The sequence below is a fragment of the Chiloscyllium plagiosum genome, unplaced genomic scaffold (genome assembly GCF_037043375.1).
Source record: "Chiloscyllium plagiosum isolate Xiang-an unplaced genomic scaffold, Cpla_swu_hap1 HiC_scaffold_30, whole genome shotgun sequence".
Lineage (NCBI taxonomy): Eukaryota > Metazoa > Chordata > Chondrichthyes > Orectolobiformes > Hemiscylliidae > Chiloscyllium > Chiloscyllium plagiosum.
The window spans coordinates 50,351,371-50,369,522 of NW_028270168.1; the positions used below are offsets into that span (position 1 = coordinate 50,351,371).

At 39.4% G+C, this 18,152-nt stretch overlaps 1 protein-coding gene across 7 annotated transcripts in view; it reads left to right on the forward strand.

The window, feature by feature from the left end:
• adgrb2 (adhesion G protein-coupled receptor B2) overlaps positions 1-18,152 on the forward strand; it is an 805,995-nt gene that overhangs the window by 327,581 nt on the left and 460,262 nt on the right. For 6 of the 7 annotated variants that reach the window (XM_043717943.2, XM_087976927.1, XM_087976929.1 and 3 more), the window contains one exon: positions 9,695-9,859. The exons of the other annotated variant lie outside the window; for it this stretch is intronic. In XM_043717943.2, coding sequence (XP_043573878.1) covers positions 9,695-9,859 — 165 coding nt within the window. The remainder of the gene's footprint in view (positions 1-9,694; positions 9,860-18,152) is intronic. 7 annotated transcript variants of the gene reach the window in all.

The following is an 18,152-nucleotide window of genomic DNA, read 5'->3' on the forward strand; positions in this document are numbered from 1 at the left end:
TTTAAAAGGTCTACCCCACTTGCCATTTATCCAGATGACATACTAATGACAGGGAAAACCAAGAAGGAGCACTTACAGAACTTGGACGTAGTCCTTAGATGTTTCTGACAGGAAAAAATGTGTGTTCAAGCACCCCCAGTGACTGACTTGGGCTACAGAGTCAACAAGACCATGTTACACCCATTGGACAATCAAATGAGGGCCATCAAAGTTGCACTGGCTCCCACATCTGTAGCTTAACGTCTTTTCTTGGGCTGGTACCTTATTACGGAAAGGTCATATATAACCTGTCATCCATCCTGTCACCTTTGCATCAACTCTTAAAAAAAGGTTCAGCCTTGGAAATGGTTACATAGATGGAAATGTGTTGCTGGAAAAACGCAGCAGGTCAGGCAGCATCTAGGGAACAGGAGAATCGACGTTTCGGGCATTAGCCCTTCTTCAGGAATGATTCCTGAAGAAGGGCTAATGCCCGAAACATCGATTCTCCTGTTCCCTAGATGCTGCCTGACCTGCTGCGTTTTTCCAGCAACACATTTCCATCTCTGATCTCCAGCATCTGCAGACCTCACTTTCTCCCGAAATGGTTACATAGCCAAGCCATAGCTTTCAGCGAAGTGAAGAAACAGCTATCATTGCCTAAGGTGTTAGCACACTATGATCCCAAGTGAGATCTGGCATTGAAATATGACCCCCCCCCCGACAATGTCAGGGTTGTATTAGCTTATGGGTGGCCCAATAAAGTATTCAGGGTTTTGGCTAATGTGGAGTGTAAATGTACCCAGATAGAGAAGCAAGTTTTTGTGGTCATATTTGGAGTGAAGAAGTTCCACCAATACATTTACGGATGTAAATTTGTAATAGTAACGGAACACCAACCCCTGTTAGGTCGACTTAACATAGAACATAGAACAATACAGCACAGAACAGGCCCTTCGGCCCACGATGTTGTGCCGAACATTTGTCCTAGCTTAAGCACCCATCCATGTACCTATCCAATTGCCACTTAAAGTTCGCCAATGATTCTGACTCTGCCACTCCCACAGGCAGCGCATTCCATGCCCCCACCATTCCCTGGGTAAAGAACCTACCCCTGACATCTCCCCTATACCTTCCACCCTTCACCTTAAATTTATATCCCCTTGTAACACTCTGTTGTACCTGGGGAAAAAGTTTCTGATTATCTACTCTATCTATTCCCCTGATCATCTTATACACCTCTATCAATTCACCCCTCATCCTTCTCCGTTCCAATGAGAAAAGGCCTAGCACGCTCAACCTATCCTCGTACAACCTATTCTCCATTCCAGGCAACATCCTGGTAAATCTTCTCTGCACCCTCTCCAAAGCTTCCACATCTTTCCTAAAGTGAGGCAACCAGAACTGCACACAGTACTCCAAATGTGGCCTAACCAAAGTCCTGTACAGCTGTAACATCACTTCACGACTCTTGAATTCAATCCCTCTGCTAATGAACGCTAATACACCATAGGCCTTCTTACAAGCTCTATCCACCTGAGTGGCAACTTTCAAAGATCTATGAACATAGACCCCAAGATCCCTCTGCTCCTCCACCTTACTAAGAACCCTACCGTTTACCCTGTATTCCGCATTCTTATTTGTCCTTCCAAAATGGACAACCTCACACTTGGCAGGGTTGAACTCCATCTGCCACTCCTCAGCCCAGCTCTGCATCATATCTAAGTCCCTTTGCAGCCGACAACAGCCCTCCTCACTATCCACAACTCCACCAATCTTCATATCATCTGCAAATTTACTGACCCACCCTTCGACTCCCTCTTCCAAGTCATTAATAAAAATTACAAACAGCAGAGGACCCAGAACTGATCCCTGCGGAACTCCACTTGTAACTGGGCTCCAGGCTGAATATTTACCATCTACCACGACTCTCTGACTTCGACCGGTTAGCCAGTTATCAATCCAACTGGCCAACTTTCCCTCTATCCCATGCCTCCTGACTTTCCGCAGAAGCCTACCATGGGGAACCTTATCAAATGCCTTACTAAAATCCATGTATACTACATCCACTGCTCTACCCTCATCCACATGCTTGGTCACCTCCTCAAAGAATTCAATAAGACTTGTAAGGCAAGACCTACCCTTCACAAATCTGTGCTGGCTGTCCCTAATCAAGCAGTGTCTTTCCAGATACTCATAAATCCTATCCTCAGTACCCTTTCCATTACTTTGCCGACCACCGAAGTAAGACTAACTGGCCTGTAATTCCCGGGGTTATCCCGATTCCCTTTTTTGAACAGGGGCACAACATTCGCCACTCTCCTGTCCCCTGGTACCACTCCTGTTGACAGTGAAGACGAAAAGATTATTGCCAACGGCTCTGCAATTTCCTCTCTTGCTTCCCACATAATCCTAGGATCTATCCCGTCAGGCCCGGGGGACTTGTCTATCCTCAAGTTATTCAAAATGTCCAACACATCTTCCTTCCTAACAAGTATCTCCTCTAGCTTACCAGTCCATTTCACACTCTCCTCTTCAACAATACGGTCCCTTTCGTTTGTAAATAAGGAGGACCACGCAGTACTGCCCAGGGCTTCAGGCCGAATTCAGTGATAGTCTCTCATACTAAGTGCATATAGTTACAAGTTGGAACACTATCCGGGAGGCAAAGTAGTGAATGTAGATGCATTGAGCCACCTCCTGCTGGTGGATACACCACTGATGGTACCCTCACTGAGTCCATTCGGTTTTACATTTTCTGGACACACATCCAGTCATAGATGACAATATCACACATTGGACACAGAAAGATCTGATCTTGGCAAAAGTGAAACAGTTGGTGGTGATGGGAGAAATGAAAAGGCATAGACACAATGGTTGGGCTGTACCCAGAGTGCCAACAAGGACAAAATTTACTGCCAGCACCTCACCTACATTCATACGAATAACTAGTTAAACCATGGGCTCAGTTACAAGTCAAATATGCAGGTCTTTTCATGGTTCTTAGTCATTGTGGGCACCCAATCAAGGTGTCTGGATGTGTATAGACTTCATTTGACAAACATGGGGACGATGATAGAAAACCATGCACCTCTTTTGCAACACATGGTTTCCCGGAAGTGTTGGTCACAGATAACGTGCGGTGTTCAACAAATTAGGACAGTTCTATGCTATGCATCATCCAATGGTCTGGCAGAAAGAGCAGTCCAAAGGTTGAAGGCAATCGTAAAGAAACAACGCAGCACTTCCGTAGATACCAAACTCTTCCCGTTCCTGTTTATTTATAGGACCACCCATCGTACAGGTATAGCTGAATTGCTAATGAGGACTCCGCACCAGGTTAAATCTGATTTTCCCGGACCGGGGACAGGGTGGGGTGAAATGGAATCAAGAATGCCAATGCTGGACACAACACTATGCTCAGCAAGAAAGGCAGTTTACTTCAGGGGCCCAAAATTTGGTGTAGAAACCACAGGAATGGTCCTGCATGGGTAATAGACATGGTCGATTCAAGGTCAAGTCGAATAAGGTATAAAGTTTGAATAGGAATAATAGTTTTGAACAAGCACTGAAAGCTGCAAACTTGCAAACAGTGTGGGAGCTCCTTGATAGCATTTCTGACATCTGGTGTCTGTGGGTTCTCCATCTCTGTCGAGCGTTGAAGATACATCGGTAGCTGAGTGGACACAGTGGACGTGATGCCATTGCAGTCTGAAGAAAATGAATTTCTTCTAAGGTGCTTCAGACACAAGAGGTGAGTTAATGTGCATTACACACCACCCATATCAGAGACAGAGTTGGAGGAGCCTGACCTGGTGTTACAAAAAAAATGATGTGGCCTATGTCCTCAGACTCGGAGGGGGAGGGATTTAGTGACTGTACAGAAGTCTGCTAGGTGGACCTCAGAGAATATGAGTTCTCTGATTGGAGCTATTATTCTGTTCCAGTCCGAGAGCCCTGGTGGACACATAAGAACAGGAGTGCCAGACATCCTGTTCACTTTGAGAGCTGAGTCTGAGGGAGCTAGATCAGTGTCAAGGACCCTTCATGCGTAAGTAAAGGATGACCTGGGAAACCAGTATCTGTGGAGTTATTTCATTAGTCAAGCTTTGTATTTAAAAGATGCTTCCTGTTACCTTTGCTGTGTTGCCAATCACAGTAAATTGTGTCCCTTGGTTCCCAATCTTTCCATAATTTCTGCCTGGTCTTGGATCATAGAACATAGAACATTACAGTGCAGTACAGGCCCTTTGACCCTCAATGGTGCGCCGACCTGTGAAACCAATCTGAAGCCCATCTAGTCTACACTATTCCATTTATTTATCCAATGACTATTTAAATGCCCTTAAAGTTAGCGAGTCTACTTCTGTTGCTGTTGCAACAAGTAATATTATTAGTTTTTCCATGGTATTCATGTAACTGAAGTTCCTCATCACTGTATAGACACAATTTATTTTGCCTCTCTAATCCTAATGACCAATCTAGTGAAACTTTATGTACTGTTTTCAATGCAAGTATTATACCCTGTTAAAAATGGAGACAAAACTGTGACAGTAGTTCAGATGTAGTCTCACCAAAGACATGTATAACCCTATATAAGACTCCATAATTCTTGTAATTCAGTTACCTTGCAATAAATGTCAATATGCCATATAGTTTCCTATTTCTTTGCTGTATTTGCATGCTCTTTACCTACAATCCTTAATTGGTTGTACTTTCTGAATGTCAACATTTTCAAGTTTACCTCCTTCAAAAACATACTGTTTTTCTATTATTATCATCAATGTCATGAACTGTACACTTCTCCATATTATTTTCATTGAGGAATGATGGTCTTGCGATGGAGGGAGTGCAGTGAAGGTTGACTAAATTGATTCCTCAGATTTCATGACTTACGTATGAGGAGAGGTTGATTTGGTGAGGATTGTATTCATTGGAGTTTAGACAAATGAGAGGGGATCTCACAGGGCTAGACAGGTTAGATGCAGGAAAGATATACCTGATGGTGAGAACTCCAGAACTGGGGGTAATAGTCTATGGATAGGGGGTAAACCTTATAAGAATGAGATGAGGAGAAATTTATTAACCCAGAAAGTGGTAAGCTTGTAGAATTCAAAAGACAGAAAGTGATTGAAGTCGAACGTATGTTTTCAAGACGGCATTAGACATAGCTGTTGTGGCTAAACGGATCAATGGATATGGGGGAGGATGGAGTTAGGCACTGAGCTTGATGATCAGTCATGATCATATTGAATAGCAAAACAACCTGTTGTTGCCAAATGGCCCAATCCTGTTCCTATCTTCTGTGTTTCTCTGTGAAAATCCATATGCCACCTTCTTACCCACTTACTTAACTGAAGGGCCTGTTTCCACACTGTAATGTAATCTAATGTAATCTAAAAAAAAAATCTGTTAGTCTCTTTGCAACCTTTTCCTATTATGCTCATTGCTTGCATTTCCACCTAGCTTAGTACTGTCAGCAAACGTTTGTGTCCTGTTTGGTTCTTGTCCAATAGTCACTTTTCTAGTATGCTAATATTTATTCCCAATTCCATGGACCTTTATATATTAACCTTTTGTGAGGAAATTTATTGAACGTCCTTTGGATTTCCAAGTACATTACATTATCGGGTTGCAGTTTATATGTCCCACACCCAAGAAAACCCTCTAATTTGTCAACCCAGTTTCCATTTTGTAGAAACCATAGTGACTTTGTCCAATCATGCGATGATTTTCTATGTGCATTTTAAAAACTTCCTTCATAACAGATTCCACCATTATTCTGATAACTGACATTAAATTTATTGGTATGTAAATTCTCTGTTTCCCGCTCCTTCCTATTTTGAATAGATCTTCTGGGATCATTGTAGAACTTAACTCAACTTAGAAAGTAATAATCACACAGCCATGATCACCACAACTATATATTTTAAAACTATAGTATGTAGATCATTAATCTGTGAATTTGTTGAATCTTAGTCCCTTGAGCTTCTCCAGTATAGTTTTTTCTATGACAAGATTAAGTAACTAAATTACCTTGGTCTTTTGAGCCCTTACGTTGCTGTTCATTTCTTGTGTGTAATTCCTGTTTTCCGTGATAAAGCTGGACTCAACAACAACATCTTTGTTATTTTCATAATTCCATGATAATTTCTCTGGCCTATGCCTGTATGGGACCAACATTTACTTAAGTTATTCTCCTCTTTTTCATGGATTTACCAATGCTCTTCCAATCTGGTTTTATTTTTCTGGCCAGTTGTATTCTAGTTATTCACTATTTGTCAACTATTGCAGACCCTTTGCTGGTTTATGAAATAGCTTCAATCCGCAAACTTTATAATATTCTTTGCAATAATATAAGACCCTCACATTTAATATAACACTACTCCTAACATTCTTACTATTATATCCTTAGGATTTTTTTGTTGAGTTTTAGTTTTATTAATAAAATATATTTTTGATGCTTTCTTTTAATTCTTTACCACGTTACCAGACCAAACCACGCACCCCACCCCCCCACTTCAGATATGTCAAGGAGATAGCTTTTATCTTATTTAAAGGTAAGTGTAAGGTGCTGTGTTCCACATGTAATTTGATTGGTAATGCTACCCAGCTTTATACAAAACACGCTGTATTCTTACACCCAGTAAGAAAATGCAAACAAAAGAAAGAAGAATTGGTATAACTTTAACTCTATTGGAAAAATTAACATGGTAATAGATTACTTAACTATTAAACAGCAACTGTTCCAATATAGTGACATCCCAGAAATATACCCCTAGTAAGATAGGTTGTCTCACATGCAGTGTTTCTCCAATCCAGGAGAAAAGAACACCAAGAGAAAATTGTGGCAGAGAGAGAGAGAGACCTCCACATTAGTTTAACAGCTTCCACAGCCAACTTCAAAACTCCAACAACTACTGAAAGCCTAACTAAAACTCTGTTTCTCTGGGAGCCTGACTCTATCCATTCATGCTGCTTCTATTGTTCTCACTTAAAGCCTCACAAGATGTTTACTTTATTGGCTTGGAAGGGATAATTCGGCACCTCTGGCTCAAAGCCTTCCTTCAAAAAAGACTAAAACAAAATACACCTCTCAAAGCCATAGTATCGTCACATCATTTATCCCATCAATCTTCGCCAGCTCTCCCTTCATACCAAAGTAATATGCTTTGCTAAACTTAAGATTCTTGCTTGAAATTACATTCTTTGCTGCTAACATCCAGCTGGAACTAGAACCAGAGACATTCATTTAATTCATCAACTAATTCTTTGAGCATCTCTTAAATCCTAGTTATCAATGTTTGCAAAGCTACAGGAAATACTAATCTGACAGCTAAATTTGGCAGTTGCAGTTTCAATGAAATTAATGTATAGTCAGGAACTTCCCAGGACCTTTGTCCTCTTGGATTATAGCTCCTATTATGTTTCTCAATAAAGGTACTTTTAATCCTGTTGGATTTATTTTTGGTTTGCAAAGGGATTTATTTTGTTTTTGTTTATGTCAGCTTCAAGTCAAAATTAATTGATAATATTTTTATTGGTTCAGTTTTTGATTAGGAGAACCTCATCTCTCATGAGACCTCAGTCTAAATTATATAGCATGCATAGTACTTGATTTCAGAGTACAAATACGGTTTGGCTGAATTCTAATAATGTATGGAAGTTTCCTGTCATGTAAGCATAAAAACATCCACAAGACAATGTATATTTTTACCACACCGCACAATGTGTATGCCACAACTTTCAGTGTGTATCATCAATTCATTAAAGAAAAATTGCCTTTAAATACTTTGTGGCTGCAAGTTAAATAAACTAAATAATTGCTGAAACCAAAAGAAATATGCAAGTCCAAAATAACCAGAATGGAAATAATGATGTACCAAAAGGTACTTTTCAAATTCAGATAACATCAAAAATGTGAAGATCAGTAGGTTTTAGATATAATGTCTGTGTGTAGTGCACAGTCATCTTTGTGCATAGCTTTAGGGCAGACTGAATGATGCATCCTTTCTTATTCAGATGTTACTTGTATTATATTTCCCTTGGCTAAGATGGACACTTTGCATCACACACATTCAAGATTGTATGAAGTTCGAATTAGCATAAAAGTTGAGTCTCATGCAAAACATTTGCAAAACTCTTCACTGTTTTATTTTATTCTTGTGTCTCCACAACTTGTTTCGCTTTTCAACCGTTCTAATCTGTTAACTGTTCACAGTTTGAGTGATCTAACTTGTTTAGTTTTCTGATATCTTCATCTCACACTTGTGAATCTGCAACCAGTAACCAGCATGTTAGGATCTTACCACTATACCAGCTTATTTTGCTGAAGCTCCATAATGCAGTATAACCACTTCAAATGTCTAAAACAGTACAGGTACCAATTCCAAAACTTTGGTTTGTGCACATATATTCTTTGTTTTCTTTGAAAATTGCTTTTGCTCTGAGGTCTTTCTAAGATTTCCCATTGATTGTTCCTGGCCTTTCATCACTGAAGAAATTAACACTTTTTGTAATATACAGAACAGTCTCTTCTCCATATGTTACAATGAGCACAAATCTGTTCATCAGGAATTCCGATAAAGAGTATGATAATATTGTTTATGCACCAGAATTTAAAATCTACTTGCAATCCATTGTACATCAGAAATATGGGTAAATATAATAAAAAGAGCAAATAAGGCCTAAGTTCCCAGTGATACATTGTCCCAAAAGAACCTTGCTGGTTATTTTTGGGGAAGGAGTTACTCATTCTGATTTTGACAAAAAGCTGCTTTATCTCAGCAGCTCACAAACATGATGAAAGCATACTCAGCACATTCCTGGAGCCTACATTTTCAAATCTTGTCCTCATTTTCTTTCTTTCCTTCCCTTTCTTCATGTTTTCCCAGCTTATTGTCTGTGTTGAATCAGGGATAGAGAAAGTACTATTTGAAGCTCATTTTTGCCTCTGTAATTTAATCAGGAAGTGCACTATGATAATCCCTTGGGAAAGAAAATGGTTTATACTCTATTATATGTTTTATCGCTCCCTGTGGACACACATGGCTTTGTTGCCTCCAATTAATGGCATGATTGAAATGTTGGTCATCGATTATTGGAATCATGTGCTAACATTGTATGGTGTAGGAATGACAACAATATCTATTTCACTCTAATTTTTTAAGATTGATCATTAAAGGTGTACTAAAGTTGTCACTGAGATTTTAAAACTTTGGCATCTTTTTAGATTTGTCTCAGAGTTATTGTATTGCATTAAGAACTTAGTTTGGTAATTATAGTTTCAAAGATAATGGATTTGTTCTGATAGTCTTGAAAAATGAATTTAGTCAATTAAATTTAGCACTCCTGCACTTCCGTTCTATGACTGTACTATGCTTGAAAGGAATGCAGGATGGAGAATTAGTATTCTGATGGAGCATGACTTCCCTTTGTGGGAATTGAAATTGCACAAAAAATGAAATTTTAGTTGAGAAAGTTCCAGGCAAGTTATCAGTAAGGAATATTGAATTTTAATTTCATATTATTAAACTAACAAATATGTCCAAAAACATTTTGCTCAGTTGAGACAATAATGATCTATTTTGTAAAACATCACCAAAGAGGCATGTTTTATACTATATTGGGTTTGTCATCAAGATGAAAGAGTTATACTTGTTATTTTAGCATTCTGCAGTGTCAGATCCCTCATGTAATTTACACTGTGTTGTAGTACATGGTCTTTGGGAGGAATGGTCGCCTTGGAGTTTGTGCTCAGTTACCTGTGGGAGAGGATCGAGAACCAGATCTCGGATGTGCGTTGCTCCACAACATGGAGGGAAAGCGTGTCAGGGTCCAGAGCTCCAAACCAAGCTCTGCAACATTGCACTCTGCCCTGGTTGGTATAAATATTTATTTCAATTGTGTGTCTCTTCAGAATGTTTTTTTTGAGGGTAGGACCATTTCTTGCATTTTTAGGGACAGGGTTGACAGCACAAAGAAATTAAAATCAGTCTTCATGCAGGTTGAATTATTACAACAAACTATTTCATTGAAGAAGCCTGAAAGAATTTTGATTTATTATGTATGTTGAAAAAAATTTAGAGTCATAGAGTTACACAGCACAGAAAGAGACTCATCTGCTCTGAATAGACATCCCAATCTGACCTAGTCCCATTTGCCAGATTTGGCCCATATCCTTCTAAACCTTTCCTATTTGTTAAAAAATCACATAACACCAAGCTGCGGTCCAACAGGTTTATTTTTAATCACTAGCTTTTGAGAAGCAGCACTTCAAAAGCTAATGATGCCAAATAAACCTGTTGGACTACAACCTGGTGTCATGTGATTTTTAACTTTGTCCACCCAGACCAACACCAGCACCTCCAAATCATTTCCTTTTCATGTATTATCAAATCTCTTTTAAATGTTATGATTGTACTCACCTCCACCACTTTCTCTGGCAATTCATTCTATACACGTCCTACCCTCTTATGAAAAAAATACTTCTCAGGTCCTTTTAAAAACTTTCCCCTCTCACCTTAAACCTATGTCCTTTAGTTTAGGACTCCCCTACCTGGGGAAAAAAAACAATCCATGCCCCTCATGACTTTATAAACCTCTATAAGGTCACCCCTCGGTCTCCGATGCTCCAAGGAAAAAAAACCTCAGCCTATTCAGCCTCTCTCTATAGCTCAAACCTCTAGTCCCAGCAACATCCTTGTAAACCTTTATTGCACCCTCTTAAGTTTAACTACATCCTTCCTATAGAAGGGTGACCAGAATTGTACAGTATTTTGAAAGTGGCCTCACCAATGTCCAGTATAGCTACGACATGACATCCTAACTCCTATAACTTGGTGTTCTAAACAATGAGGGAAGTGTGCCAAATCCCTTCTTCACTACCCTGTCTACCTGCGACTCCACTTTTAAGAAACTATGCACCTGCACTCCTAAGTCTCTTTGTTCAGCAACACTTGCCAGAGCCTTAACATTAACTGTATCAGTCCTACTATGATTTACTGTACCAAAATGCAACACATCACATTTATCTAATTTAAACTCAATCTGCCACTCCTTGGCTCTTTGACCCATATGATCAAGGTTCCGTTGGACCCTGAGATAAACTTCTTCACTGTCCTCTACATCTACTTTGTGTCACCTGCAAATGTGCTAAGCATATGTCCTGTATTCAAATCCAAATAATTCATATAAATGACAAAAAGCTATCCCAGTACTGATCCTTGTGGCACACCATTGGTCATGGGCCTCCAGTTCGAAAAGCAACTCTCTACCACTATCTTCTATTTCCTCTTTTCAAGCCAATTTTGTACCCAATTGGCTATCTCACCTTGGATCTCATGTGATCTCACCCTATGACCCTGCTATTGCAGAACCTTGTTGAACGATTTGCTGGAGTCCATATATACAAAGTCAGCTGCTCTGTCTTCATCAATCCTCTTTGTCACCTCTTCAAAAAAACTCAATCAAGTTAGTGAGACATGAATTCCCATGCACAAAGCATGCTAACTATCTCTAATCAGTCCTTGTCTTTCCAAGTGCATGTAAATCCTGTCCCTCAGAATCCCCTCCAATAATGTACGCATTACTGACGTAAGGCTCACCAGTCTATAGTTCCCTAGCTTTTCCTTATCACCTTTCTTAAATAATGGCACCACATTAGCTAACCTACAGTCTTCTGGCAGCTCACCTGTAGCTGTTGATAATACAAATATCTCAGCAAGGGTCCCAGCAATCTTTTCCCTAGCTTCCCCCAGAGTTCTACAGCACACCTGATCAGGTCCCGGTGATTTATCCATGTTTTAAGACTCCACCACATTCCTCCTCAGTAATATGAACTCTTTTCAAGACATCACTATTTACTTCCCGAAATTCCCTAGCTTCCATGGCATTCTCTACAGTATTTACTGATGTGAAATATTTGTTCAGAATCTCACTCATCTCCTGTGGTTCCACACATAGTCAGCCACATTGATCTTTAAGGGCCCTATTCTCTTCCTGGTTACTGTTTGCCCTTACTGTATTTATAGAATCTCTTTGGATTATCCTTAACATGATTTGCCAAAGCTATCTTATGTCCCCTTTTTGCCCTCCATATTTCCGTCTTAAGTGTACTTCTACTGCCCTTATACTTGTCTCGGTATTCACTCAATTCCAGCTGTCTATCTACCTCCTTTTTTCTTGATCAGAGCCTCAATTTCTCTAGTTATCCAGCATTCTACACCTACCAGCCTTGCCCTTCACATTAACAGGAATTTTCTGTCTCTGAACTCTCATGATCTCATCCTTAAAGGTCTTCCATTTCCCAACTGTCCAATTACCTGCCAATAACCTTCCCAATCAACTTTTGAAAGTTCTTGTCAAAATTGGCCATCAAAATTGGCCTTACTCCAACTTAGAACTTTAACTTTTTGACCAATTCTATCCTTTTCCATAACTATTTTAAAACTAATAGAATTATGATTACTTGACCCAAAGTGCTCTCCATTATCACTTGTCCTGTTTTATTTCCGAAAAGATCAAGTATTGCTTCTTCTATAGTAGGTACATCCACATATTGAATAAAAAAATGTGTTCTTGTACACACTTAACAAATTCCACACTTAACAAAGCCCTTAACATATGACAGTCCCAGTCTATGTTTGGAAAGTTTTAAATCCCCTACCTTATTCAGATGTGATTTGGAGAAACCGGTGTTGGACTGGGGTGTACAAAGTTAAAAATCACACAACACCAGGTTATAGTCCAACAGGTTTAATTGGAAGCACTAGCTTTCGGAGCACTGCTCCTTCATCAGGTGGTTGTCCTGATGAAGGACCAGCGTTTCAAAAGCTACTCCTTCCAATTAGATCTGTTGGACTATAACCTGGTGTTGTGTGATTTTTAACTTTATTCAGATGTGTTTCATTAACCTTAATTTATGCTAATAGCGAGATGAACTGCAAAACACTTTCTGTTATCTGAACAAAGCTGACACTATTGAACACATTTGACAGTGGTATCCTTTATAATCTCTTTTGAAAAGAGACTTGAACTCTGAACTGCAAATTGTTTGTCGATTTTATTAACATGTCTGATGTAATATTTTCTCAATACATTTTTAGGGGCGAAGTTGCCTAACCATTTAAAATATTTTAAAATTGTTATTCATTTCTTAATTCTGATCTTCTTGAATGGACGAGATAATTTTGAGCTCTTCCACTTAGTATATTGGATCTCCTTAGTATATTAGATGGATAAAGAACTGGCTGGACAACAGGAGACAAAAAGTAGCAGTGGAAGGGAATTTCTCAAAATGGAGAACTATGAATAGTGGTGTTTCACAGGGATCTGTGTTGGGACCACTGTCGCTTGTGATATACATAAATGATCTGGAGGAAGATATAGGTGGTCTGATTAGCAAGTTTGCAGATGACACTAAGGTTGGTGGAGTAGTAGATAGTGAAAGGGGACTGTCATAGAATACAGCAAAATTTAGATAGTTTCGGGAGTTGGGCAGAGAATTGGTAGATGGAGTTCAAACCGGGCAAATGCGAGGTGATGCATTTTGTAAGATCCAATTCAAGAGTGAACTATACAGTAAATAGAAAAGTCCTGGGAAAATTGATATACAGAGAGATCTAGGTATTCAGGTCCATTGTACCATGAAGGTGACAAGGCATGTCGATAGAGTGGTCAAGAAGGCATACGGCATGCTTTCCTTCATTGGATGGGCTATTGAGTACAAGAGTTGGCAGATTATGTTACTGTTGTATAAGACTTTGGTTCAGCCACATTTGGAATACTGCATACTGTACTGGCCACCGCCTTACCAATAGATTGTGGATGCTTTGGGGAGGGTGCAGAGGAGGTTCACCAGGATGTTGCCTGGTATGGAGGGTGCGAGCTATGAAGAGAGGTTGAGTAGATTAAGATTATTTTCATTAGAAAGACAATGGTTGAGGAGGAACCTGATTGAAGTCTACAAAATCATGAGAGGTATAGATGGGACAGATAGCAAGAAGCCTTTTCCAAGAGTGGGAGACTCAATTACTAGGGGGTCATAAGTTCAAAGTGAGGGGAAAAGTTTAGGGGAGATATACATGGAAAGTTCTTTACTCAGGTCGTGGGTGCCTGGAGCGCATTGCCATTGGAGGTGGTAGAAGCGGGCATGATAGCATCATTTAAAAGGTATTTGGACAGATACGTTAATGGGAAGGAGCAGAGAGATACAGACCCTTAGAAAATAGGCGGCAGGTTTAGATAGGGATCTGGATCAGCACAAGCTTGAAGGGCCGAAGAGCCATTTCCTGTGCTGTAATTTTCTTTGTTCTTTGTACTAAAAGGAAGCAAAATACAGAGACTGTTAGAAATGGCATACAGACTGTGCAGCATTCCTGGAAAGATAAAAAAAAGCTAACATTTCACGTTGAGACCTTTCATCAGAAATGAAAATAGCAAGGATGCAACAGGTCTTAAAACAAGTGCAGAGCTAGTGATCAAAGGTGGAGAGAATGAGGATGCTGATAATCTTCTGCTAGTAGTGCTTACTGCTTCTCCAAATCCATTTTTTGCTTCTATACTTATTTCATTATTATCCCCTTTCAATTGCACAATTATCCCTCTTGTTATTAAATCATTCCTCTTTTCACTTTATCACAATGCTTCCCTTTTGTTCTTTCCTTCATTCTCCTCATTCCTTTCCTTGCCTCTATAGTTGCTTAAGAACTATTACATCTCTAAATTCTTCCAGTTCTGATGTCAACATCTCTTCCTCTGGCCTCAGTTCTGCCTGGTCTGTTGTGCATTTCCAGTATTCACTGTTCTAATTTCTGATAACCAGTATTTGAAAGGTTTCACTTTTGTTTATTTGAACAATGTTTTACCTGAGAGCTGGTTTCAATCCATTCTACCACTCATTAACAGCAACTTCTATTGTATTTATTCAGTTTGTAATTGAAGTGATGCGATGTGTCTGTTTAGAAGTTTAGTGTATTTCAGTGCTTTTTGACTTAGTGATTTCTTTCTTTATAAATTATTGTTACTTAAAGCTGAGCAATTCATTTTTATTTATGCCACAAAAATACTTGAATAGAAAAGTTTCATTGATTGTAGCCTCAGAAAACGTCTATAATTTGTAAAATTAAAAAATGATAATTTTATATATGTATAAGATGATAAATGAAGTATTAATTTGGTATTTGGTATCTAATTATACACTATAGATCAGGGCAACAGAGCCATAGATTTTCTTGTGCCTTATTGCTTTTTAAACTGGTTTTATCAAAGGTAAATAGAATATTTATGACCTTTTCTGCATGTTTGGTTTATAGCAAACCTCAATAATTTCTGCTCCATTTTACCTTCTCTTAGTTAAAAATGAGATTATTTGTGATTATTACCAGTACTTTTTCCTTCATTCATGTCCATTGTTCTATTACTGTACAAGTTGGCTTTGCCAGGAAAACAACAGGGGAATCTTACTGGAGACAGCTAAATTGAGTGAATCCAAGAGAAGCATACATTTTGATATTAGTAATTTAACATTGGTGGGGTGGGGCTTGAACAATCTGGCGTTTTCCTCTACTCACAGACACTCCTCTCAATTACACTGGGCAATCAAGGTTCAACCTTATTGCTTTTTTTTGTGAGTGTTTATTTCATATATATGACAGTAACAATGCTATATTAATTACCTTATTGTTAGGAATGAAGAACGTGGTGGTGGGTGTCTTTTTGACCCACTGCAGCCTAGTTGTGCGTTCATGATGGTGTTAAGTGAATTCAACATTTTTTTTGCCAGTGATGATGAACGGGCATCAATATAATTCCAAGGAAAGAAATGTGATCCTGTTATGCTCCTGTTTCTGAGTTTCTGAGGTTGAGTTTGGTGAGTTGATATTTTAATCCTGTTATATGGTACACAGACAGTGGTGGAGGGAATAAATGAATGTTAAGGTCATTGACAGGGTGCCAATGAAGAAGACAGTTCTAACCTGAATAAGTGTTGATCTTCTTGAGTCTTGTGTCTGGCTGTGTCCAGGTGAGTAGTGAGTATTGCAATCCTGAATTGAGCCTTGTAGATTATGAAACTTTGGAGGATCAGCACATGAGTCATTCATGTAGAGTATTAAGTCTCTTTGCTGGTTGTGTCACACAGTGTTGATGTGATTCATTCGGATTCCAGTTAATAGTGACCTAAGCTTCACTGTTGGATAATTGTACTGTCTGTTGCACTGTTGAATGAAACATATCAGAAAAAAATTGTTTCAGCTCATGGTCAATGCTAGTTATCAATCTTAGATAAAGTAGTAAATATAGCTTTAATCCCTGCCAGACATGCTAGTCAAAAAATGTTTAAGTTATATGTCTAGTAACTTGTAATTCCAATGTCAAAAATCACCCCAGTCCAACACGAGCACCTCCACATCTAATTACAACAGCACTTACGTGAGTGCCGTCAAAGGCTAGGATTGAAGTAATCTGCAGTTCCTGGTGAATGGTCTGATATAATAGTGGTCTATGTAATAGTATAAAACAGCACATCATTGTCATAGCTCCTTGGACAACAGGAATCTAAATGGGGCAAAGCAGAAAAGGGATCCAGGGTACATTGGTGGATCTCCCATGAGTTGACAATGATGCCTACTCAGGGTCATTTTGAATTGGAGAATATCAATGAGTCAAGGACAAAAAAGAGCGAGATAATTTTTATCACAAGAGAATTAAAAAGACAAGAAGTTATATTGATGCCATGTAGAGTCTTTGTCTAGCCACACCAAAATTATTGTATACCGTTCTGCTCTCCATAATACAAAAAGCATATGGAGCTGAAAAATACCAGAACTGAAAGACTGAACAGGTTGGGTCATTTTCAATGGAAAAGAGATACTGAGGGTGACCTATTAGAGCTATTTACAATAATGAAGCAGTTTTATAGGACATATGTAAAGAAGGTGTTTTCACAGTTGAAAATGTGTTGCTGGAAAAGTGCAGCAGGTCAGGCAGCATCCAAGGAGCAGGAGAATCGACGTTTTGGGCATGAGCCCTTCAGGGTTTTCACAGTTGGACAATACAAAACTAATGATTATTAAATGCAATACAGGCGCTCATTAAAGCAGTAAGAAATTCAGGAGAAACATTTTAATCCAGAAAGTGGTTAGAAAGCTGTACTTGCTGACACAAGGAATACTTTAGATGAATAGCGTACATGAGATAGAAAAGAATGTCCTGATGGGTTTGGATGAGGGGAGACTCATTGCACAATAGCAGTGGCATAGACCAGTTGGGTCTGATGGCTATTTCTGTGTGTCAATTCCAAGTAATTTGATCTTTGATAGCTCAGTTCAATAGTAAAAGCGATAGTTAGACTTTCTGCTAGCCAGATAATTGTTTCTGGAACAAAGTTGGGAGTTATGCATGGGTCTCCTGTGAAATCCCCATTCGAGGAGACTCTGAGAGGATTGCCCAGGAAATAGGGTGGCATGGTGGCACAGTGGTTAGCACCGCTGCATCATAGTGCTAGGGACCTGGGTTCAATGTGTGGAGTTTGCACATAGTCCCCATGTCTGTGCGGGTTTCTGCCGGATGCTCTAGCTTCCTCTTACAAAGATGTGCAGATTAGGTGAATTGACCATGTTAAATTGTCCATAGTGTCCAGGGATGTGCAGGCTAGGTGGATTAGCCATGATAAATGTAGGGTTGACGGGAATGGGTAGGAGTCTAGATTTAGATGGGATGTTATCCCAGATTTGTTGAGCCAAACTGTTTCTTTCCGCACTGTAAAGGTTCTACAATTATATGAAATTGAATATTCAGCTTGGCAATTCCCTGTGCCCAAAACCTTCTGTAAGCATTGGAGAATTAAGAGAGCTTTGATGGAGTTGATTAGTCGTTACTGAGGAAAGGTTAGACTGTTAGATACAGATTGTAATTCCGGAGCAACTATTCAATCGATCTTGCTCCCCTCCCACCTCCAAAACACCTTCATTTACACTACCCTCACACCTCTTAACATTTACCAGATGCTGAGCAGATATCAAATCTTCTCTGACACACTTTCCTGGCTACCGGACAAAATATGCTCCTCTGCCCCTGGATCATTACTTGCCTTTTTTCAACTTGAACCTTCCCCACCCTCCTCTTCTGCCCCCACATATCCCCCCCCCCCCCCCCAGCCCGACACACACATC